Genomic DNA, 25,571 nt, shown 5'->3' on the forward strand with positions numbered 1-25,571 from the left:
TCTTTATCCTTATGGTTCTTTAGGGGAAGAATCGAGACTGGGTCCTTGACGATCTCTCCACTTGCCCCAGGAACTGATTTAGGTTTATTTGGGACACCTGTGGCGGTAGGCTTGACTACAGCCTTTGCCTTGACTGGTTTGGGGCGATGGGTATCAACTGCCTCAATATCGACTGCGCAACATTATATATAAAATAAATATATAAAAATATAAAACAAGAATGGCGGAGGTCAGTTCAATTGTGCTATTCTGATTATTGCACAAAGCTATCTGTGTGCTGCAAATTGATCTCAATAAATCTTATTTGATTTACCTTTGTAGCGCTTCTCTTCACAGCCATAGGCCTTTGGCGTAAACTCAATGACGGTGTGAAGAGGGATCTTGAGATATGGCAGGTCGTCTTGGTCATAATTCATAAAGTACGCATAAATGCATCGTAGGATGGCCTGGTGCCCAACAATCAAAATATTCTCGTGGCGCTCCAACTCCATGATAATCGGCTCCAGTCGCAGTACGACGTCTCTGTAGGACTATTAAAGAAAGAAAACAGTGAGTAAAAAAGACTGCATGCTCGTGTTACCCACGCATAATTTCGCACAAATGTCTTTTTTTTTTATATTTATTGTCTTTTCTTACCTCTCCACCACGGTATCTATAATTAAACTTGTCTTCATCACGATTGGCGTAATCCTCTGGGTATTTTTGCTAAATAGAATCAGAAAACAATCACAATTGGTTACTCACAGGTTAAGAGGTTGATTTACTTTAAAGTACAATATATATATCTTACCTCGATTTCTTCATAAGTCATTCCATCACACAATCCAGAATCCAGTTCGTCTAATGCCTTCCACTGCATTTTTGGGTATGGCAAACCAGCAGCAGTCTGAATGGTGCGGTTCATGGTGGAGGTCCATACCGTCAAAGGCTTACCACCCAGGTTATCACTAATCAAACCCGGCAGCTTTGCCGCATAGAGCTCTCCTCTGGGTGACAAGAACGAATCTCCACCAATCTTGCCTTGTACATTAAATTGAGACTCACCATGCTATTATCATAATGAACACAATAATAACATTGATAAGTAAGCGGATCTACATGGCTATTAATAGTTAGTATCTTCCAAAACCTACTCTACTAAAGTATATCTTGCGGGGAGCAATATGCAGATTCATCAGGTAATACACAATCCGTGACTCAAGATAGACCTGGATCATGTTAATGATCGTCTGAGAGCCGACGTTGATAAGTTTGATATACGTATAGTTTTCCTCCGTAATGGTCTCATACTGCTCCTTGTAATGGTCGATACGGGCCCGGAAATCAATGGCTGCATCTTCGGGATCCACGTTAGCATAATCTGGCGAAGACAGCTTGACCTCCTTGATATTTGCAATGATCAGAGATTCGTCCTGGCAGATGCTCTCGATAAACAGAACCTTAATGTCTTGTTTGGAGAGCGATTCGTGCAGCCATTTTCGACGAGCAATCGTGCTGTTCGTGGCATCATAGATAGCCACCACGCCCTGCTCTTCATTAAACCACCGGATCATATCTTCCATTGCTGCTGCTGCAGCCTCCCGACGATGTTGCTCGCCAATGCAGTTGTGTGGGTCAAAAAATGTATGTGGCATGTTGGCCCCATGAAGCTTACGACGATAGTTTCCCACATTGAACACCTTTGTCTTGATACTGAGCCAGGTCAAGTATCGGCAAACTGCCAAAGACCGTGACACACATGAAGGTCAGAGTCAGAAACAGATAAACCTTGTTGAATCTTTCTTTGGGATATCTCAACGAACCTTTTTGGGAAATATATGTCTTGCCTCTGGCAGGTAACCCTACCATCTAAAATAAATATAAGAAACGAGTGCATATGTGCATTTAGAGGGTTGAATGAGAAAGAGCATGTCATTAGGCTAATGACACTTACGACGCACACGATGCGTAGATCTAGAAACACCACACACACAAAAGGTTATTATTGGTTAGGTTTGATTTGATTTTCGTATGAAACTCTTACTGTTTGACATTGTTTTTAAGAGATAGAGATAAGAGACAAAGTTGGGTCAGAAAAAGAGATAGAGGGAGAAGAAAGGCAGATATATTGACAAGAAGTCAAGAAGAAAGAAAGAGGGGCAAGAGGTACAGTGGTTTGATGCCAGGTACTGTTACTAGAAAGGCTGTTTTTTTTGGCACTCATGAGCTGACCTGAATTATTTGGAAGGAAATTGATTGCCAGCTCACCCGAATGGCCCAATCATGCTTGATAAATGGAAGAATATCAGACCAGGAAACAAAGTTCTCTACTGACGGTTGCCCAGGTTTCGCATGAGGGGGCGCGTGTCAAGATGAGGGGTAGGGTCTCTTCCGATACGTGACCATGTTTTGAGGTGCAACTGTCTACCCTCTCCAACTCCAACTCCACCCCACTCCCCACCCCTTGATGTTCCTTTGAATACCCAAAAAGAGAATTAGAAACAGCACAGAGCACAGAGCTAGTTAACTTCAAGGGATGTGACCCGGAAAGCCATAAGACAAATATATATATATATATAATTACATATAATATTATATAATATCATAAATAAATAAATAAATAAATAAATAAAAGAATGCTGTAAAATAAAGTATGGCCAGACGAAATTTTGTTCTTTTTAATTTAATTTGATTTTTTTCTTATCTTAATATTATCACCAATATTAACCACTGACTCACTATTACTATTAGTATTATTATTACTGCTATTAAGAATAATATTAATATCAATATCTTTTGAATCTTTTTTTTTTTTGAATTGCCTGATTCCGCTTTTGGCCTTTCGATTTTGTACCTCATTGTATATTCTTTTCTAGGATCAACTTTTAAGAAAAAAAAAATTCAAAAAAAAATTCAAAAAAAAACCCTGTTTCTCATGCGACCATTTACTCCATTGCGAAATAATCTCGCCTCACTTGTAAAAACGGATCTGGTCCCAGAGTCTCTACCTCGGTACGCTGGTTCTGTTCAACATTTCTACAGAAACAAGGTCCTCGATGGCCATGTGCATCAAAAGGCAACACCCATTACACTGAGGCAACTCATCTTCTACGAGCGACACCGGAATACAAAACGTATTCTTGCTTCAGCCAATTATGTCCGCACCGAGTTGCCTATCAGACTATCTCACCGTATCCGAGAGTTCCAGAACCTGCCGTTTATTGTTGGTACGAACCCCTTTATTCAGGATGTGTACGACCTCTACTGGAAGTCTTTTGAGCGGTTGCGCACGGTGCCGCCTATCACCACACTTGCGGAGAACGAGGATTTTTGCGGGGTCCTCAGAGGCACCCTGGAAGACCATCGGGTGGTCATACCCCGATTGGCGCTGGGAATATCCGAGTGCCTTGATCATATATCCTCACAACGGCTCGATGCCTTTATGAACTCTACCCTAAAGGCGCGTATCTCTCGCCGAGTGCTTGCCGAACAACATCTTGTCATGTCTCATGTTGGAACCGAGATACCCATCTCAATCTTCAGCAGTTGCTCAGCCCACGCCACCCTCGAGACTTGCAAGGCTCTTGTGATGGAGCACTATCCAGAACAATCAAAAGTCCCACAGGTGATTGTGGGCGAAGGTGAAAAAGATTCCAAAGATACTGAGTTTACCTATGTATCCGAACAGATCCAATACATCTTGTACCAACTCTTGTCCAATGCCGTCCGTCATACAATCAAACACCATTCCAACGCAGCCGGATCTTATCCACCCATTAAAGTCACCGTGTGTTCAAACTCGACCGACGTGTTCTTTAGAATCTCGGACAGGGGCGGAGGAATTCTTCCTGAAGTTTACAAAAGCCTGTGGTCCTATGGTGTCCGGAATCAAATCTTTGGAAACTTCAAACATATACCTCAACACACTGGATCTGTTGCAGAGCACAGTCATGATGTACCTCTTGGAATTGGGCTTCCAATGAGCAGAGCTTATGCAGAATACTGGGGAGGTGAGATCAATGTGGTAACAATGGATGGCTGGGGCACAGATGCATACGTTAGGATCCCTAAGCTTGGCACCCAGATTGAAAATATCGATGTCGAACCGACCGATGAGCATGCTGTTCTTGATAGCGCCCATGAAGGCCCTACTCCTTGTCGCCTTGCCGTGTAAATAACCCGATCTTTCTTTATTTTATTTATATATATATATATATTTATATATGTCTTTATCTGTCTATCTACCTTTATTTTATTTTATTTTATTTCACACACACACATATATATATTATCTCATTGATTTTCTTTATTTTACCCACATGCTGTGAATATATTTTCTACAATCATACTTTAACAAACAAACCAACAAACCAACAATCAAGCAAAGGCAATAAGGCAATAAGGCAATAAGGCAATAATGAAATAATTAGTGTTGCACATAAAAAACAAACAAGGTTGTATGTGCAGCTCAACTCATTTCTAATTATCGTTATTCTTATTTTCACTATGCTTTATCGCACTTTATCTTTTTTTGGCTACTTTCATTTTCATTTCATTTCATTTTAATATAATCCAAATTCAATACCAAGTTCAATTCAATTCAATTCAATTCAATTCAATTCAATTGTCCTTTCTTCTTCTATGCACCTTTTGTCTCGTGACCATGCTATTTCTATTCGTCTGTCTATATTATTGTTTTTAGTATGCTTCATGTATGTTAGTCTAATTAATCACCTCTTCCTCTCCTTGTCGTCAGGAGAGAAAGACAATAGGATTGCGGGAAAGGGAGACTATGAGGCTTGTGGGGGTCCAGCATAAGCATATTTGATGGGTCCGGATAAACTTAGTGCTTATAATATACCAATACACCAATACACTAATACTAACACACTAATACTAACACACCTATATACACACTATTGACGAAATATCAGCACCTCATGAGTCAAGCTTGTTGTACAGTCCACCCGCCTTATCACATGAAAACACGCACACACACACACAAAAAAAAGAGTTTTTGGATTCTATTTTATTTTATTTTATTCTTGAGAAATCAATAATTATAATAACCTCCTGTTGTTTATAATGGTAATTCATGGCTAATGTATTACTAGCAACAGTTCAAGTAAAGAAGTGTTTCATATTAACTATTTTATATGTATAATTTTTATATATATACAGCTTTCATAATACACAGTGCACATAACACCTTATAAAGTAAATGGTATATATGCATAGTAAGCAACGTTGTATAGAATCATGGGATGAGAATAAAGTAGAACTAACTAACATAATCCTGGTAAACTCACACGCATGCACACACTCACACACTAACATTTACTAACACACTGACGCACACATACACACACACACACATATATATATATATATTCAAAGCATTCAAATCAAAATGCCGGCTTTAATTCCAAGGTGTATCTCAAATTAAACGACGATTCAATGATTGATTGTTCACCCCGACTAGGACTTTCTTGATTTGTGGTCTGCAAGATGCACAATATATATATATATTCTTTTTAATAAAACCTATTTTAGATAGAGAAATAATGTCGATTTTCTTTTATAAAACATACTCTTTGTGTATCCTTTGAAGAGCTTAATCTACTTTAGCCACAAAGACGCACAGAGACAATGACTCAAATTCTTGCTCTTTTATGAATGTATAAATCGTTAATAATTGAATACACTACTCCAGTATATATATATATGTAAGTCTTGGTTGTAGGAAGAAAAAGGAAAATAAAAAAACTTAATATTGATTTAGAGTAATTTAGACCCTATATTTTCAAATTTTGATTTTTTTTAATATGTACTAATTGGTCTGTTTTTTGATTTATTAAAGTAAAATAAAGAAGAGTCCTTCATTTATGTATTTGGCTTTTAGTAGATTAGTCTTTAGTTTGCATAAAAAGAAATTGCTTATATAAAATAGCACTGGCTAGTTTAACCAGACCCTTTATATCGAAAAATAAATTAACCTGGCTAATACTTATAGGCTATTAGAATTATATCAAGTTTGAAATAGTAGGCCTACTCAAATTCAACTGTAATTTTTTTTTCTATATTCTTATTCTTTAATGAATGAATGAAAGCCTTGTATAATCATGTCAATTAATTTGATATTTATTAAACCCTTTCAGAATCGCAAATACATAATTGAGACACGATACACGACACAGATACTCTACCGTATTTGTATCAGTGGTAGGTATCCATACTCAACTAGTTAACCCTGAACCATAATACGGTAAAGAACATATCAATATGAATATTATAATCCATAAAGCGGTACCACACAACATAAGTGACGCAGCTTGGCATCCTACCCAATATATAACTTTAGCAAAATACATAATATAATAGGGATATGCGTTAATAAAAGAAAAGAAGAAAGGAAGCAAGAGCGAAAAGGGGTTGTATTTATAAGCTATTTCCGAGTGGCTTTTTGTAACAGAAACAAGTAATTCTCACACAGATACATAAATGTATATGTGTTTCAATTTCAAGTTTTTCTTTCTTTCTTTGCTATTAAAGTTCAAAAGTAAAGACCTGTATTCAATATTTCACTATTGTGCTACCATGTTTATGAGATTAATGCAAAGTATTTTCATATTCATCTACCCCCCCCCCCCCCCCCCCCCCCAATTCGCAGTATAGAACATATTAATAAATCATTGACTACTTTATTGAATTAATCTACTGCCCTATAAAATGCCATCTTGGGAATACCCGATAATAGCCAGTTTGGAAAATTCATTTTTTCTTCTTTTTTCTTGCTATTGTTGCTATTGGTATTGTCCTACAACTTGCCAGTTCTCGTCGCATACCGTGTCCTTCTGGAACTATTTTCTCTCTCTAATGTAGAGCACTTTTAACTTAAAGAACACATGTGAACCTACCAAGTCTCATAACATTATATTACAATAGATTAAAGGTGTATCAAAAGTTCAAGACTATCGCAAAAGATCTAATCTACGGTTAACGTTAATCTCAAATACCTGTTTACTTTATTTTCTTTGTAAGATACAGTAAACTCATCCAATTAAATGAAAAATTTGCCAAAAAAGTGGATATGGTATTTCTCGGCGAACCAACCAAAGCAAAGCAAAGCAAAGCAAAGCAAAGCAAAGCAAAGCAAAGCAACCTATACCTCTTTATCAAATAGATGTATTTTATAATCGGCTATTTTCTATAACTGAACCTATATAAGATATTGATTCTTATGAATGTATGGAACCAAGAGAAAATATAAAATACATAAAATAAGCCAATTTGCTTTTACTTTTGTCTAATTTCTTTTAATAATTGTCTAACAAGAATATCTTTGAGATTAACGTTATTGTCACTAAAAGACCTTGGTTTCAAAATTACTCTAAGCTTACTATCTTTTCTAATTTAATAGGGGGATCTCAACAGTCATTCAATCTTTTAAACTTAAGCTTTTGAGTTTAAAAGCTTGAATGACTGTTGAAATCCCCTAATACATCCTTGCTTAAATTTGATTTTTTTTTTGGAAATTTAATATATACTTGATGCAAATATCTTTGTCTCTTTTAATACTACTTTAAACTTAAATCCTATTATCACAATGCCTAATAGAACCAAAAGAAGCATTTAGGGTACTCAAAAGCACTCAGTAACTCTTACGTATTATTGGCTACTGCTTTAAAGCTCAAAGCTCAAAGCTTAAGCTTAGAAGCTCAAAGGACTACTGAAACCCCTTTAATATATGGGAATTGGAGGTAAGAATGGCACTGTTGGGTCCTCACATCGAGGATTTGAGCCCAATAAAGTTAGGAAATATTCATCATGTTAAGCCTCCAGATGATTAAATGGATCAAATTTATCTTGCACAAGGTGTCGCTCTCCCTTCTATACTTTTGCTATTTTTATTTATTTTTTTACAAAAAAAAATGCTTGGAGCGAACATTAAGATTCCAATTTGTTTGAACTCACAATAACATAAACCTGAACTAATTGGCTACTATATATTTAGGGCGATTCTTCTTCTTCAGGTGGAGCCCTTGATCAGTGAGTGAGGCTCATATCATATTAAAAGGCTATATTATATATATATATACAATTTGTGCATGTGCAGAATACTACAAAATAAAGTAGATTAACAAATAAAGTTTATGGAGTGCAAGCCATTTTGATAATTTACTATACACTGCTTTAGTCGAATATAACTATAGATAAACCAATGTTTTATTGCTCAAAAGCATTGTAATTGGTGTAAGCCACTTTACTCGATTGATTATACCAATTTATCTACAAAGTCTATATATCATATGTATATTGGCTTTAATTCACAAATAATGACTGTCAATTGTATATCTATCATACATGGTACTATTTTTTATTATTAAACGATTTAATAAAAGTAAAGGCTATAAAATATTATCCTCACTAGTTTTTACACAAAGCCACCCATCTCTATTCGTCAGTATGCTTTTGTCAAAGCTTCCTCCAGAAGTAATCCTCAATATCTCTCTGTTCCTTCCCTTAAAAGACAGAGACTCGTGTTGCTTTGTCTGCAGAGCTTGGAAGGGACCTTTTCAAGAATCCATGCACTATGACTTGACTCTCGGATCTATCGGTGCCATTTATAACTCTTGGGAAGAATTGGTTGACTCAGAATCCATAAAGCAATACACTGGAACCCTATTAAGATCTCTGACTTTGAGCGACTGTAGAAACTTATCAGTTCAACAATTGGGTACTTTACAAAGAACATTTCCAAACGTAAAATCTGTCTGGATACAGAAACTTTGTTGCAGCTCGAATCTTTTTGAAAGAGAGACAGATTGGCTCCTTTGGAGGTCATTGACTGAACTACGGGTGGATATACTTTTATATCGCACAATCCATGTAGAAGTAGACAATCCTTTTCTAGGCATAATATGCAATCTATCTATGTTGACGCGATTGCAACTTATCAACAGTGTTCATTACGAAAGTTGTATAAACCAAATATTCAGACTGAGCGAATTTGAACTCATTCACACACGTTTGGTACATCTCACTCATCTAGAACTAAGCTCTCGCTTATTAAGTATTTCCGGCACCGAGATTCAGCGTATGGGAGAAGTATCACCGGCTAATAAGATAAAGCTTTTCAGAATGATATCCAGCAAAACAGATCATCAGTGGCTCTACTATTTCGCTAAGAAATACCCTAATCTCGAATCATTTAACTTCTCAACAATAAGCGATGAACTCGAGTCAGAAAAACAAAGAAACAATATAATATCTCTACTCCAAAGCCTGACTCATCCGTTTCAACATCTAAAGGCACTATACCTTGGAGATAAAAACTACCTTCCCAAAGAATACCTGCTTTATTATGACATGATCAATTGTTTTAAACCACCCTTGGAGCGCATATACATTTACATATTTCAACGAAATCTCTTTGGAAATCTCAGCAAGCCGTTGAGCGCCTTAAACAAATTGTTTAGGTATATGTGCTCGTCTCGATTATCTGGGTCCCTCAAAGACTTGTGTGTTTTGTGTCCAGAAGTGTTAATCATCACAACATTACTAATAAAAAGAAAGGATACATTCTACAATTTGGTGCATCTAAAACTATCTTGTCCGTTCCAGCCTTTCAATCTCGATGATCTTCTTGACAAAAGGAATTTCTTGAAAACACTTGATTTGCGTTTTGCCAAGATTGAAATTAATCCCAAAGCTCTGAAAAGAACAAAAAGACGTTCCCTGCAGTCATTTACTGCTACTCGTTCAGAAATTACATCAGATGTACTCCGCTACCTATCATTTCAATGCAGAGACTTGAACACGCTGTATTTGCACCGCACAAAGGTATTCGGAAAATTTAATTCTACACAAGGATGCCATTTTATCGACATGTCATACACACGTTTCAACTTGTTACGCTTTGTCAGCGTACCTTTTATTATAAAAGACAACCCGATAAATGGTCATAATATCAATATTACGCTGATCACTCGACCAGTTGATGATATTCCTCCAAAGAACGACGACAGCGTTGAAACGTTACCAATATCTTTTGAAAGTTCGTCATTCAAAGTGCACTATGATTGGCTTTACTCATTGAATTCCAGTATGAGACCACTTCCAAAGGCTGCATCCAAAAATGCCGAGGAATTCTTTATGAATTTTGAAGACAACAAAGAATTGTTTTTAAACACATACGTTCCCAATCCCAGAACAGAAAAGATAAACTTAAACAAGTGGAAATACGATCCCAAGTGTCACAACAAGACAGACTGGAAGTTGAAATTTATCTATGGCTACACCAGGATAAAATGTGGCTATGTGGCTAACTTTGCACTAAACTAGGAGGGGAAAGACGAAGAGATACTACGTTAATCTCATAAAATATAAAATGCCATGGACCTAGTTTAGTGCTTGGAAATCTCGTATTTTGAAATAAAATTACTTTTGCTGGTTTGTTTGTCTGTTCATGATTTGGACTGAAAGTTTGAGTAAAGAATATATGTTGAGCCGCTTATTAGTTTACGATAGTGAATAAAACGACAGACTTGGCCTGAATATCACCTACAGTTTAAGCTTAACCGTAAAGGAGAATTTGCTACCAAACACTAATGGCTCTTAGATTTTGTCTTTTAATGCAATCTTGCTTTCAATTCTCCAAACCATTTTCTCTTTGTCTTTTATTTTATATAAAAAGTGTCAAATTATTAAAGGTTCTGAAGATTAATATGTTTAATATCTATTCCACCAGTATTCCTATAATATTACCAAAGAAAATGCTTCATTACAAGAAATTGATAGAAGATTATTTAAATACTGAATTGGATATCAATTATACCCTAATTAATATAACGTATTGCCTGCTATTCATACAGGCTTTAATAAAATGGTTTTGGATTCTTGTTGCTAGCATATTATTATAGAGTGCTATTTCACCACGCGTGTCATTAAATGAAAACGTTAGACACATCAACAACTGAATAAAGCCAAGAAAATAAAAGATAAGGCTAAATTTTAGATATATAATAAAAAGGCATTAAAGAAATTACACTGCCTCAAGTTCTTTTTTTTTTCTTTTTTCTATTGGTAATTTTCTTCATCCTCTTTTCTAACACTATGGAATAAAAATGGCAACACCAATGACGATTTTGAAAAAAAAATCAAAATCGCCATCGGAATCGCCACTTTTTTATTATAGCATATATATGCTTCCCAGGATAAACTATATAGTATGTTTCATTTAAGCGTACAGATATATATATATATATACGTATAGCTTTTGAAATTGTGAGCATCGCTCTTGTTATTTTATGAATATATATTACCTAAAGTAAAATTTAAGCTACAAAGTAACACAGCAATTTTCAGACGTGTAACATATCTTCTATTACCTAGTTAGTAAACTTTAGCTTTATTGCTTATTGCTTATATAATATATCTTCCAAAAAAACAAATAGTCTGCTATTGTAGCATTACAATCGTATAGATTTTATGCATTTACGCAAAAGAATAGGGTATTAAGAAATATATATGCATAGTCTCACTCTTCAGTCTTTGTTCGTTTGTTTCTAATCGTGAATTTTAAAGCATTAAATGCCCTGAACAAACTTGGGATATTTTCTCTATTCAATAGAGGATTACAAGGTTAACTTTTTATACTAATGCCATGTAACAAAGAACGAACCGCTGTAATTATAGCTTTATAGACTTTATAGACTTTACTTTTTTAATTTTTTTTTTAAAATATTAATTATTATTGTTATTTTGGATTAAAACAGCATTCTCAAATTTCAAATACACTTTTAAACAGTCTGATGAATATAAATAGGAAAGTCTTAAGAATATTTTCAGCATATTTTTTTGGCATATAGATCATGGGCATAATACATAGATCAATATTCACTTATTTCTTTTTTGGAGTTGTAAAAATAAAAGAATATTGCAAGCTTTCAAGTGATGAGTGGGACGATGAGAAAATTAATAAATATGAATGTAAGTTACACACCTATTTTTTGTGCTAGGGGTATTGTTTCTGAAAAGCTAAATAAGTAAAGATAAAATCAAGCAAGCTTTCTTGCAAATGATAGGGAACATATAAGTTTAACATAGAAATTAAGAAGAAAAGAAGAAGAAAAGAAAAGAAAGGAGAGGTGAGGTGAGGTGACAGATACAGATGATCTGTTAATAAAAGCGACTGCCGGGATTAGTTTTAGAGCTGCGTGTAGCCATTCGTCGTCTAGGCTGCTTCTCATCCTGGTCTGAATCGTGCTTATGTTGTGCTGCTTGGGTGGGAGGTGGAAGAATTGGAGAATATAGCAATGGTACCAAAGGACGTTCAACCCACTGGACTTCTCTCTCATCATCTCCTCTCTCTTGACCAACAACAATTTTATTAACAGAGACCGAAGGCGAAGGTGAGGGTGAAGGTGATCGAAGAGGGGGTGCTGCGATCGCCTTCCACTGATTATCGTTTTCCGCGGATCTGGTAGACTCGATGGACTTATTATAAGGCTGAATTCTTCTCAAATTTGGTCGATGAGGAGAAAGTGGGGACTCCTGACTATTTATCCAAGGAAGTCCTTGGGCCTCGACATTTTCAGGTTTTTGGGTTGGCTTTATCTCTTTACTGGTAACTAAGGGTGTGTTTGGTGGCAACTCTATTTGAGGCAGAGATACTTGGGACGAACGTGCGATATTGGTCTGAGATGGAGACGGGCAGTTTTTCTCTATCTCGAGAGTTTTATATGAATTATACGGTTCAGGAGGATAAGATCCATAAGGACCTTCAGTATGATAGTATTCGGATCTTGGACCGATGTTATACACACCTGAGACACTTGAAGTGTTAGACCCCATATCTCTGAAATGACCATGATGCTGTTGGAGCTGATAGAGCTCGAAAGGATGGTTGGAACTAGAAGACGTTGTAGAGTCCCTGTGTCTCGATTCATATTTACGCTGCTTCCAGTTACTACTAGACTTTAAAGATTTGTTGATTTCTTTGCTGTCTTCATCGATATCCCCATCTTGCTGTGTGTCATTAGAGTATTTGTCACCAAAAAATTCACCAGATCCACTAGCAGAGCTCCCGTTTTCATTACTCGCTCCATTTGAGCTACAGTCTGCCATACTATTTGGTAATACATTAATACACACAACCAAATATGCATAATTATGCATTTTTTTTTTGTATATTCACTTACCTGTTTGGAGATTCTGGCTTCGATCGCTTTCTGGTACGGCTGACCATACGACTCACAGCAAATTGGGCACTCTTAAACTCTTTGAGATACTCTTGGTGGCTCTGTTTGGAGTTAACAAGAGGCATTTAACCCTGAGGAACTACTACTCCTGGGACTCTCATACACACCCTTGTGTACCTTATACTCCGGGGTTCTGCGATACCTGTCAAACTGGGCAGAGTATTCGTCCTTTGCTCGCATTGCTGTACGTTCATACTCTTGTTTTTCCGCGAAACTCAAATTTTTCCATCTGTCTCCTACAATCTTGGCCAGTTCAGAAAAGGTAAGATTTTGATCCTTGAGTTCGGTGCGTGCATGATTGGAAAACATGATGTATGCCGATGGAGGTTTTACGGGAGCATTCTTGTCCTGGCGAGGGTGTCTGCGGTATGTACGCTTTGGAGGCTGAGAATCGCCGGCACATGTCGAGTCCTCATCATTTGAAGAGACACTGCTTCCTCGCGTAGGATCGGAAACGCGGGGTAATGAATCATGAGCCCGTTTGGAAGGTCCGTCATCCTCGATCATATTTTCTTGCGAAATCATCATATTCGGCATACGTGATTTTTGAGTAGAAGACATTGATCCATATCCACTATTGATATTTGACGAAGAACTTGAACTGCTGGTATTTTCGTTATTCAATTCCACTTTAACAGGCAGGTTTGGTTTGAGAATTGAGCCTATAGAACCATCTAGAACCATCTTAGATGAAGAGTTTCGATTTACTGTGTAACCTATGGGATGACGGGTCTTAATGGAGTTGATTATAAGCGGTTGGTCAAGCGGTATTCCTTTTGCAGTTGCAATCTCTCTTTGGATAAGCTATATAAAAAAAAATATCATGAAATTCGGTTCAATGTCCTATCAATTAAACATCCAATTCATAGCTGACTTTGTAAATAAAAATAATAATAAAATATTTACTCTTCTGTGGCCACGCTTGACACCCATAACTATCATGTCTTCTTCCATAATCTCATACACCTATAGGAATCGATCATAGAAATTTTTTAAAGAAAAAATTAAAGCCGATTACTTAATATAATTTGTGTGTGTGTATTTAACGTACGGATCCAAGAGTATCGAATCCTTCCGATAAGAAGCATTCCAAATATTGGGATAACTGACAGTAATCCAAAAATTCCTTGACTTCTTGCCGTCCGCATTCTTCAAGACTAGTGATGGTTGAGGAGTCTTCTCTGATAAAAGACTGGGAATTCAAAGGTCTTGACATTCAGAAAAAAATCGTGGATTTCTTATATCAATTATATTGATTTTGTTGACTGAAAGATTTCTCTCTTATAAACAGAATTATAATAACAAAAATAAAAATATCGAATAATCGAGTCTCCAAGATGAATACCCGTTTATATGGGATTTTCTTTTTTTTTGGTGGTTTGTTCGTGAGTCTTGAGAATTGAAATATAAATATAAATGGAACCTCTGCTTTTGTTAATATGTGTTTTTTCTTCTTCTTCTTCTTCTTCTGTTTGTTCATTATTAGACAAAACATACTTTATAGTGAGAGACTTGAGTGTAGAGGTTTGTGTGAATGTAGGTAAGATTGGCCAAGAGTGTTGAATACTAATTAAGATAACTAAAGAAGATGGTAAAATAACAAGAGCTGGCTATTTATACTTTTAGCTGTAGACTGCATCCCAACCCGTAATTAAAATATATGTATATAAAAATAAAAATAAAAGAAAATCATCATAAATATGTTGCTGAATAGTTAATAAAAGCATGGTTTCTGTACCACGGTTAATATCCATTGTTGTCCAAATCGAGACTCGTCTTTTTTCAAGGATATATACATATTTATATATTTCATCCGTTGGATTTCAGTTAAATCCTTTAAATCACATTAATTATGACCTACGCAAACCTAGACTGTCGGTTTCTTTTTTGCTGCCAATGTTGGTAATGGAGAATGAGCTAGCTTAAAAGGGGATTGTAAAAGTACATAATAATTCCCGCTCATCGAAGATTTATTAGTGATTCTGCGATTTGAAGAATGGTATTGGCCATGCTTTGGACGCTCCTCGAATAGGATTTCTTCTCCTTATACTTCATTGGAATAAAGTTTCGATGAATTTCAATCTTTGCTGAACAATTCATACAAGTTGTTGAACATCATGGCTAGTATTATACACCAAACAAACTATATAGACGCTACAACTATTGGGCAATAACCATATGCACAAGTAAACGTATCAAAACTGTCTTTTTTTTTAGGCTTAGAGATTCTGTAGTGACAGTGTCACTGATTAACGCGTATCCTTATCGAGACACGTTTCAAGGATCGTTGGTATGAAGTCATACACCAGATGTATATATATTAAAATGCATTGACATATTTGTTTACCAAGATAGAGAGAGAGAGAGAGTGTGTGTGTGTGTGTGTGCGTGCGTATGTGCTAATTTCTGTGGATCAATAATCGGCTTTCCTGATCGATGTCCCTAATATGGTTACTAGGCTTATGTAAACTCTAAACAATTTAGAGTATTATACTTTTTTTTTATTGACAGGCCAAGGTGTTGAATATATATATATAATATAAATAAGACAATATTTTAATAATGCGTCTTTATGTAAATATCTACCTATAGTCACTAACAGTATACATCAAAGTTATGTAAAATACACCTATACACATACACATACACATACGTACATATGTGTGTATATATAACAGCAGTTCCATACAGTAAAATATTTTAAGGATATAAGATTTAACGGTAGAAAAGTTTACTTTTGATCTTCTCCTAAACCGTCAACCCCAGAATCCCTTTAATGTATATCACTTGTTTACATATGAACTAGACAACCTTGAATATCGAATTATTGCGTATATAGCACAGATTAAAGACAGTGAAAAAATATAATCCTAGATCTGTCAATATCAGCTATGTATATATGTACATATACATATATAAAAAATACAATACATATATGTATATAAAGGAAATGACAAAACAATACTATATTTGGAAGTGATTTTCGTGTGTGTATCGGGGTGCGGGATAATCTCAAGATAGCAAAGATTTGGTATAGATTAGTGTGAAAGGCATTGTGGTTATCTAGATTATACACGTATATGTACATAACTTATATGTATTGATTTATCAAGCACCTTTTGCACCTATACATTCAAATACTTGCCATAGAATTTGTTTTTGAATATTATGACTACAAAATATACTGAAGCCAAATATAGATTGAGTTTATTTAATGTTCTATTTATTTATTTATTTTGTTCCCCAAGCCCGTGCGGTGTCTATCTGAATTAATATCCCTACAACCAATACTTCTAAATTTATTGAGTTTCTCAAAAGTACCAGATTTTGGGTCAATAATGACTTAATATGAGCGACCTAAAGAATTCTTCTTTTTTTTCGCTTAAAATATTTTGCTTCCTATCTTCATATATAAAAAATCTTAATTCTCGGGATCCTTCTATTTATTTGTTTTTACTAGAAAATATCAGTATCAGCAATGGTTATACCAGAAGCAAAAGATGAACTCAATTACACATTGTTGTACTAACTGGCCATCCAATCTACAAAATTCCTGTTACCAAAATATAGCTCTAATTATTATAGAAATAATGGCTTTAGGGAGACCAAAGCAGACCGTTCCATCAATAGCAATATTAAGCAAAAAGATATATTGATATAGTGGCCAATATATTTCTCATAACTCCTGCGTAATCCTCAATGTCTTGCATATATTATTGATTGTAGACGCTATATCTACATATACTTATACATTGCTTTGTCAAGAAGGGATTTTTAGTGTATTCTTCTGCAGACTTGTGGCTAATTCCCTAGGCCCATTTTATATATGTATATATTATTTTTGTATAAATAATATAGTATAATATCAATAGACTTGGTATATTCTACTGGCTAACCTTATCATTGTCACAAACTTAAATTTGGATCCAATTAACCTATGAAAATAATATAATGTGTAACTGGATATTCTTACGAAGAAAATCAAAAAGCAAACTAGGCTCTGGCTTCATGTTTCTCAACAGAATCTTTATAAATTGCAAATATCTTCTTCCTTTCAAAACTTCTTTTGTATTTACAAGTTGTAGTTACGGTTACTGAATTTAAAGATTTTCCCCTCTTTTTTTTTGAAGTGTGACAGTTAAACCAAGGGTGTGGAATAATTTTCCATTTTTATTGTCATCCTCGATACCCTTTTACAAATAATGACGTATTTGCTCTTACGATCGCCAAGTCCAAAAAATCAAGAGTCCGGTTACAGACTGTAACCTGGATCGATAAAAATAATAACGTCATATGTTACAGAGTATTTTCTTATTCTTTATTGTTATTACGATGAATTTATTATTATTATTATTATTATTATTATTATTATTATTATTATTATTATTATTATTATTATTATTATTATTATTATTATTTATTGTGTGTATGGGTCCTTGTTTTTTCTCGTTTGTTTTGGCCCATTTGGTTTCCATAGTAACAAATTGCAGGTCCTCACCCCCTATTATTCGGGAGGTTATATTCCAGCCTTTCATTGCAATTCATTTCCAAAAATGGAGATTCTCAACCATTAAAATATAAGACAAGAAATTTGTTGTAAAGAAAATTCCAACTTGCAAGATTCTAGTTAAAGTTTACGTTATGGAATATACTCAAGTGTTGCAACTCAAAATATACAAACGTCTTGTTTAAAAGTATTCTCTTATTCGTTCACTTTATATAAAAGCGTCAAGATATATACTTGGAAAAAAAATATGCTAAATTAAATATATCAAGCTATTAAAAAAAACTGTAATCAGATTTTAAGTAACTAACTAAAAGTAAAATAGTAACAAGAAAAGCTTATTTTTCTTAGCATAATATAATACAGAAAATGTATTATTTAGTCACCCTCTTCGTTGTTTGTTAATGTCTTTTTATTTTATTTTAATATTCTCTCTGTATCGGATTATGTCTTCTGATAACCCTAGCAAAAACGTTTTATAATCCTTATTAGGGACATTGAATCGTCTGGAACAATAATTCGAGACAGTTTCAATAAACCATTTACACTACACTATGACAATACAAGCTAGTAATATACTTTTATTTAACATTTAGTTTTTATTAGCTTGGACGCCTTCTTTATTTTTATACTAAAAAAAAGGATAACAAAATAAACCAAAACCTTAATTTCTCTTGGAAAATTGATGAGTTAAAAAATAAATAAAAAATACTTAACCAGTACTTTGTCCTCCATGAGCTTTTGTTGTGTCTTTACTTCTATAAATTGTACTTTTGGGGCGTACATATAGCCTTTTAAAAAAAATACTTTTATTCTCAAGAAACTTAAGCAACGGAGACCTCAATATTGCTAGTAAACATTATTCATCTGATGGGTTTTAGAGTATGCTATATTTTCTCTGCGGGAATACAATCAAGACTTTACGATTTACAGTAGACAAAATCTTTTGTATTCTTCATCGGACCTTCTACGTCGTATGTATACGTTCAAGTAATACAGCTTGCATCATTATCTTGGAAAGTACTAGTACTGTACTCATAATTTAATTTCTGGAACCAAAACTTGATAGCCTTTGTATAGACAGTTGACCTGTGCATCATAGCTTACCGAGTCTTCGATAAACAATAAAAGACAAGATTATCGGTCCAAACGCAGCTCCGCGCAATGATATGAAAACATTTCCAACCTTCTCCGTTATAATGGCGTGTCATTTTTTTGTACCTTTCTGTAAACTTTCAAATCACACGTTGGCTAAGAAGTACTCTCTATCCGATGTATCTTTGTTCATATGATCACTGTTCTCTATTTTATTCTAATCTAGTATTTAACTGTATGTCTCATGTTAGCTCTAGCTCTAGCTCTAGCTCTAGCTCAAATTGACCCACCATTCTTCTGTTTATTAGAAAATTAGCATTTGGATGTGGAGATGTAGTAACCGGAATAGTTTAGCCAGGTCTATCCACTAAATACCTTTTTGTAGTCAACTATTCCAATAGTTGTCATTTTTTAGAATGTTGAGTTCAGCTTTTGAAATCATTCCGCTTAACACTCAAACAAGAACGCGTTTCGATTGTAACTCTGGCATCGTTTTGTCTCCCAAACCTGGATATTGCTTTAGTATTACAAATTTCGTCACAAAGTCTTTGTGATACTATATAATCTTGGCGGAGGGATGATGAGGCAGTTTACCGTCTCAATTAAGGTAAGCTTCGCAATAACATACCACCTAGCATCTTCGCCTTCTAAATATAATAACTCGTATATATGAGAAACACGGTTTATTTATTTTATCTTATTGAATCAAATATGCTATTAGTCTGGGAAAAGAGTATTCTTGAAAGAAGACCAAATAATATTTAAGTACTAATAGTCTGCTCTGTTTTATTTATAATTATTGACTTATACTATCCAGACGACTTGGAAACCGTAGAAGACAGTTCCAAAGAGCTAGTTAAAAATGCCACTATATTTAAAAATATTGTATATATGTATCTTACAGGAAGTTTGGAGAAAATAAAGGCAAACGTGATAAAGGTAATTATATTCTGTAAATATATATTTTTTAGTATTGGTTAAGCAGTACTTGTTTTTTTCCTAGGAAATATTTTTATAGAAATACACATGGTGATCTTTCCTTTTTCTCTTGGGAAATTAATGTGAGCCAATAGCTCTCATAGTTAGTCCTAGCTTACCATATTTTGGCTTAGTATCACGCGTGAATTTAAGGCAATTTTTTTCAAAGGCTAATATTAATGTAAATACTGAAAGCTCTTATTGTATAATACAGCATTGAACCAGCAGGTAAGATTTCACGAATATTATAGCTTTCAATATTCCTATATTATACCAAGTTAATACCGGAATACACTGCATTAGACAGTGTTGGTAAATGTCTTAATTTGTGGCTGCCAAGAAAAAAGAAATGGAAACAACACCAGGGCTCACATTTTTTCCCTAGCATATTTTATTCATCTTTTATCTATGCTGTTTTGAATGAATATATTGTATCTCTATGATGCTCTATTAATAATAATAATAAAAAAACTGCAATTTATGCATAATATAGATAATATATATAGCCCCTATGAGTTTTGTTTTGTATATAGTAAATATGAAAATCTCTTCAAATGAGATATTCAGAAACCTGAATATAACGTATCTACTATATCGAGTAAATATTGTGAACTTCTATTCAGAGTATAGCCTACTTTTTAAACCACAAATATGAGTGTAGCTTTTTTTTAAACCTTATACATATATCATAAATTAGTCCATTAAGCTTAATCATCTTTACGCCTGAAATTTCCTAACATAAGATAAAAAGGGAGGAGAAAGGTATACTAGATCAGAGATATGAGCTGGCAAGGGCGATTATCGCAGCCGTACAGCCGACTAGTATAGTACTTTTTTTTTCTTAAAGAAAAAATAATGAAATAAAAAAAAAAGTCTATCAGAAAAAACTAGTACTTTCGTAATCTTTCAGACTAAAATTCTTTATAGTTAATCAGTGTCGAAACAAACTTCATTTACAAAAGATTATATAACGAAATCACCACACTCACAAGCGTACTTTTGGTCAAATGTCACTTACTGATATTGCTACTATTTTATATTAAATTATTTGCCAAAAAAAAAACACCTGGTCATTTCCTGTTTATCTTACAAAAACATTTAAGCTTCGTATTTCAAACAAAATACCCCATCTTGATAGATGATACTATGTGCATTGTGAATATTTTATAACACCGTGTTCAATAATTTATTTATTTTTTAAATCATTAATAAAGTATTCAATTAAATGTTAATAATATAACAATAAATCATAAAATATAGTAAAAATAAATAAATAGGCTGTACATGTTTTCTTTTGGATTTAACGCGTTTCAGCAAACAAATCCTAATGACAAGGCTCTGAAAACTACATTGAGTCAAAAAATTGGTCATGTAAAGCAATTACTATTAGCAACATGGGAATCCACTTTTATTTTGACAGGCAAGTAATGAACATGTATAAATATAAAAAGGAAAGAAAAAGGAAACACTATTTTCTTTCTTTTTTAGGACAGATTCTTATAAACATTCAAATAGATGATGAGCGATTGGAGATTTGGGGATTCAAGCCAGCAATTAACTTGGAGGAATGGCAAACAAAGAAACCCACATGCATATTTGGAGATCCAAATGAGATCTTGGGTCTGGTAGATGAAAATAAAAATGCGTGGTATTGTTATGGATTCTCGGGAGAAAGCATGCCTTTGAGACAACTGGCAGTAAATGTAAAAAAAGCAGTGTACTGTCAAGGTCGGCAGGCTATTTATGTGCTTACAGGTAATATCAAGGGTCGCTGCCTGTCGTAAAAGTTGAGACTTACAATGCTGGTATATATTTACTTAGAGTGTGGCAAAGTTACATGCTATACAGGCTTAAAAGACAACCTTGTTCATAGTATTATGGATATACCAAATCGTGTCCATGATATTGCTGCTTCTTTTAGCCATATATTATTCTATTCTGCTGGATATGATCCAATATACGCCTTGGGCAGCAACAGGTTCTCGCAGCTGGGTTTGGATTATCAACAGAGTACCAACATCGAAATGCCTTTTCCTATCGACTTTTTCTGCGGTCTAGGCAATCCTTATGGAACAACAGACGGGAGTGTAAGCTGTAGTCCATTCCACTCGGTTGTAATCCTCTCGGGCGAAGTGTACACATTTGGCTTAAGAAAAGATGGCCGATTAGGTTGGGGGGAGGAAGAAGCGGATGATTGTGATGACAGCACTGTAGGACTGGGAGTATTTATGGAGAATGGCGTCGAAGTGCAAGTCAATGCAATAAAATCTGTCTGTGGTTCTTCCCACACAGTTGTATTAGATGGTAAGCAATACATTAAAATATTTCTTGATTACTAAACGACATTTGGCTGCAGATGAAGGAAAGGTTTGGATATGTGGAACTAGTTAAGTATATTGCATTTATGCAAGGACTTACAAGCCTCACTAACAAAAAAAATTAACTTGCTTTTGAATAAATTTCAGACAACTATGGACAGCTTGGACATCCAAATATAGGCACGATTAATAATGTGTTTTGTCAATGGATCCCATCTACAAAATCAAAAGCGATCGATTGTTGTGCAGGTCGCTGGAATACGTTTATTCTGACAGATCAATCCAGAGAATATATATAAAAAATTATTTAATTCTATTGTCTTTTGCTTCTGTTTTTCTTTATTGATGTATTAAAATAAGATACAAGTGTCGGGAATCTTCAGTCTACTCTTTTTTATCTGCAGATTCGACGGGTTCCAACAAACCGTAAATTCTTCTCATAAGTTGGGTGTGTTGGGGATTAGCGCTAACTTTACTATCATCATCTTGGGTGCGAGCCTGCTCGTGAGGCTTTGTGCTGAACATGTCATCAGCAGCCATAGATCCGAATAAGCTGCTACCACGACCCTCATTATATCTTGCGAAACCGTCTGGTGAAAGAAGACTTGGGATAGCGGATGATGATGAGTGGTTTATGTTTACAATCACCATAGGTTTGCCCTGCTCATCAAATCCTGCCTTCTCAACGTAGAAAGTGCGGATACGACGTTCGCTATTTGGTCTCAAGCCAATCGAGTTACGCTTGGTAAGAAGAGCTGTCACACCAGCAATACCCACAACATGGCCCTGTTTATCTGCATTGAGAATACGTCCCTCAACGGGGTAGTCCCAACCATGCTCATAGTCGCTGTAAGTAGGTCCAACAGTGGTCGAAGAGGGTGTCTCGTTGAAAGTGACGTTGAAGAATTCGTAAAGCTGCTCGGGAACAACCTCCTTTCGGTCCAACTTCTCTTTGAAATCGTCTTTGTTCTTAGACACCTTCTTGAGGAATCGCTTGAATTCGGAAGAGGACATAAGAGCAACATTGTGTTCGGGCTCTTCGCGTCGTGGTGCAGGCTTAGTTGAGTTGGGGAAATTCTCCTTCCAGCGCTTTACAAACAAAACCTGGCTCTGTCCTGATTGCCATGGTGTTTGGTGCTCAGCTGTGTCAAGGTCGCCAATCGTAACGTAAGGTGTGCGGATAACAGTTGGCAAGTTGCGCTTCAGGCCCCAATCACCAATTTGCTTGCATTTTTTTGGTGTTGTGTACACTTGCGCAAGACGACGGTCATAGGTCGCCAATCGTGAGTTCCGCAAGAGACCTGCAAATGATTTTTCCATTGCAATTGTCAGATGTGAAGGGGCGTGTCGGTTGTATCGAAACCGCTCTTCTAAATTTTGTTTGTATGAACTTGTAAGTGGCTTGTTGGAGAAGGGAGGGGTGCCAGCTAGCGGCCATTTAAAAATGCTTTATTTTTTGTTAAATGCCATGCTTTGATTCAAAGTAGTTGATGGCTGCAGCCATAGCCATGCGTTTCATTAAAGTTTTCTTTGCTTCACGCTTAAAACTGTCATCATTTTTATCATCGACAGAGCCACGCTCGTTAAATAGCTTGACAAGCTATGGTAGAAATATATATATATATATTAATATCTATACTATCAAAATTTGATCCATTTTTGGCAATAGTGTTACCTCTGCAGCGGCAACACTGGCAATGAGTTGTTTCGCTAATTTGCTGTGGACTTCTTTGCCTTCCTCCTTCTGTTTTTTCTCCCAAGAATTTACAGCTTCAAATGCGGCTGCTCCGGCCAAAAGCTCATAACTAAACACATTGTCAGAATTAAGGTTTTACTATATCATAAACAGATCTACCTTGTTTTAGCCCTTTTTTCCTTGTATATCTTCTTGTGAGCTTCATGCAAATCCTCTTCTATTAAAAGCGCCTTCTTACGATCTCCCCAACCACGCCAATTTCCAAACCAAGCTCTCATTCTAGCACGTTTGCTGTCATCTTCACTTTTATCATCGGGATCAACTTTTCTTGGAGGATCACTGAGCTCAATGGACCAGAGTTGGTTGATGGAATTCTCAACTGGTTTACGCTTATATATCATCAGACGTGCGTCAGGAAGATCTTCTTCGTGACGAATATCCAAGACCATGCTGGGGTCACTTAGTGAATAAATGTATCCAAATTCGGCGTCATATCCAAATCGTTGGTCGTTTGCCTACGAGTGTAATGTGGTACCAGAAAATAGAGTCAGCCCATCTGTATTGCTAAATTATCCTGATTGATTTTTTATGTCCCGGCTAGATACGTACTGCTTCTTTTTCTTTCATATTATCCAGGTACATACGACATTCTCCAGTAAATACAGCTATTATATATATATATATGTGTGTGTGTGTGTAATTTTCAAAAGAGAATATAAGCTTATGAAATATGAATATGCTTGCGTGAATAAGCAAATGAATCTCAAACACAAGATACAACAACCATGCCGGTGCCCAACCAAGTTTTAGATATATCTTCGTACTCTCCAGTCTCGCTTTTGTTTCTTACCAAGAAATGATTCTGCTATATTAATATCAAGAACGAGGCCTGTCATTTTATTGGTCAAGAAGCCTGAAACAAGCTGTATTAGGAAAGCAAATCATAAGTTTCAACTATTTTGTCTAGAAGAATCACCATCTTGGTGGATCCAGAGTTGAGTGTCTTTTTCAATAGCAGTCGTCTTCTTTGGCATCATCACAATCTTTGCTCTGGCCTACAAGTAAAATTAATAATAAGAACAATATCAATGGAGACAATATCAGCACTATGGATACGTATGTGGACATATTATATTTTCTCCGTTAATTGAAGACAAGCACTTACATTAGGGATCACAGACGGGTCCCGGATATCCATAGCCAGGTTATTCATTTTGGATATAACATAAAAGTAGCCAAGAGGAAATTCTGACTTGGATACTGTCATGGCGTATTTTGAGGATTCTAGTTGGATAAAGAAAAAAGGGGGGAAAGCGTTGGATATTTGGTATTTGTTATTTATAATAGAGAAATTGGCAGGTGAAGTAAGGTACCTGTGCGGTTAGTCAAATGGGGTTGTCCCACCCTCCAAGACCCACAATATTTGTCCGGGGGTTACTAATCCATTACCAACATGACATTGAATTTTGCTAATTACAACATATTCGAAGTACCTTCTATACTATGACGGTCTATTACATACATATAATTACTATATCTTAATTAAGACTTTAATAATAGTACTCCATGAAAAAAAGTAGTGCTGTGATGACTTTTGTTTCAAAGAATACCTTTAGTTTCACATCTGTTAAAAAAAGAAAAGAAAAAGAGCAAGTGTATGCATAATGATATTTTGAACGGGGATAGGAGTGGAATAGGACATGTATAATTTACTAAAAGAAAAAAGAAAAAAGGGCGAT

At 35.3% G+C, this 25,571-nt stretch overlaps 6 protein-coding genes across 6 annotated transcripts; 3 read left to right on the top strand and 3 right to left on the bottom strand.

Annotated features, from left to right (window-relative positions):
* Positions 1–290: 290 nt before the first annotated feature.
* Positions 291–1,848, bottom strand: PHYBLDRAFT_116559 (hypothetical protein; the record flags this gene model as incomplete). The annotated part of the gene is made up of 5 exons (XM_018428525.1): positions 291–530; positions 637–705; positions 791–1,048; positions 1,134–1,717; positions 1,803–1,848. 5 exons carry the CDS (start codon positions 1,846–1,848, stop codon positions 291–293), a joined length of 1,197 nt encoding a protein of 398 aa, XP_018287164.1.
* A 1,066-nt stretch (positions 1,849–2,914) lies between these two features.
* Positions 2,915–4,153, top strand: PHYBLDRAFT_149526 (hypothetical protein; the record flags this gene model as incomplete). Its single annotated transcript, XM_018432289.1, has 1 exon — positions 2,915–4,153. One exon carries the CDS (start codon positions 2,915–2,917, stop codon positions 4,151–4,153), a length of 1,239 nt encoding a protein of 412 aa, XP_018287165.1.
* A 1,948-nt stretch (positions 4,154–6,101) lies between these two features.
* PHYBLDRAFT_172379 (hypothetical protein) lies at positions 6,102–10,323 on the top strand (the record flags this gene model as incomplete). Its single annotated transcript, XM_018436788.1, has 6 exons — positions 6,102–6,201; positions 6,361–6,457; positions 6,532–6,538; positions 7,597–7,739; positions 7,994–8,028; positions 8,411–10,323. 6 exons carry the CDS (start codon positions 6,102–6,104, stop codon positions 10,321–10,323), a joined length of 2,295 nt encoding a protein of 764 aa, XP_018287166.1.
* Positions 10,324–13,051: 2,728 nt separating this feature from the next.
* PHYBLDRAFT_127023 (hypothetical protein) lies at positions 13,052–14,791 on the bottom strand (the record flags this gene model as incomplete). Its single annotated transcript, XM_018429141.1, has 6 exons — positions 14,739–14,791; positions 14,293–14,666; positions 14,148–14,207; positions 13,359–14,045; positions 13,182–13,282; positions 13,052–13,108 (listed from the first exon to the last, which is right to left on the bottom strand). Coding segments are annotated over exons 2-6 (1,068 nt in total), but the record flags the coding sequence as incomplete, so codon positions are not given.
* Positions 14,792–19,702: 4,911 nt separating this feature from the next.
* On the top strand, positions 19,703–22,209 carry PHYBLDRAFT_66903 (hypothetical protein; the record flags this gene model as incomplete). Its single annotated transcript, XM_018441704.1, is given in 10 exon segments — positions 19,703–19,725; positions 19,745–19,779; positions 19,914–19,999; positions 20,097–20,130; positions 20,312–20,350; positions 20,562–20,580; positions 21,096–21,193; positions 21,307–21,573; positions 21,640–22,122; positions 22,175–22,209. The coding sequence occupies 10 exon segments, from the start codon at positions 19,703–19,705 to the stop codon at positions 22,207–22,209; spliced, it is 1,119 nt and encodes a 372-aa protein (XP_018287168.1).
* A 232-nt stretch (positions 22,210–22,441) lies between these two features.
* Positions 22,442–23,468, bottom strand: PHYBLDRAFT_188358 (hypothetical protein). The gene has a single exon (XM_018439489.1). The coding sequence runs from the start codon at positions 23,454–23,456 to the stop codon at positions 22,521–22,523; it is 936 nt and encodes a 311-aa protein (XP_018287169.1). The 5' UTR covers positions 23,457–23,468; the 3' UTR covers positions 22,442–22,520.
* Between the last annotated feature and the right edge of the window lie 2,103 nt (positions 23,469–25,571).

This window comes from Phycomyces blakesleeanus, assembly GCF_001638985.1.
Source record: "Phycomyces blakesleeanus NRRL 1555(-) unplaced genomic scaffold PHYBLscaffold_22, whole genome shotgun sequence".
In the NCBI taxonomy this organism is placed as follows: domain Eukaryota; kingdom Fungi; phylum Mucoromycota; class Mucoromycetes; order Mucorales; family Phycomycetaceae; genus Phycomyces; species Phycomyces blakesleeanus.

Coding starts and splice junctions, on each gene's coding strand:
- PHYBLDRAFT_188358 (XM_018439489.1), bottom strand. CDS start 23,456: ATGGAAAAATCATTTGCAGGTCTCTTGCGGAACTCACGATTGGCGACC.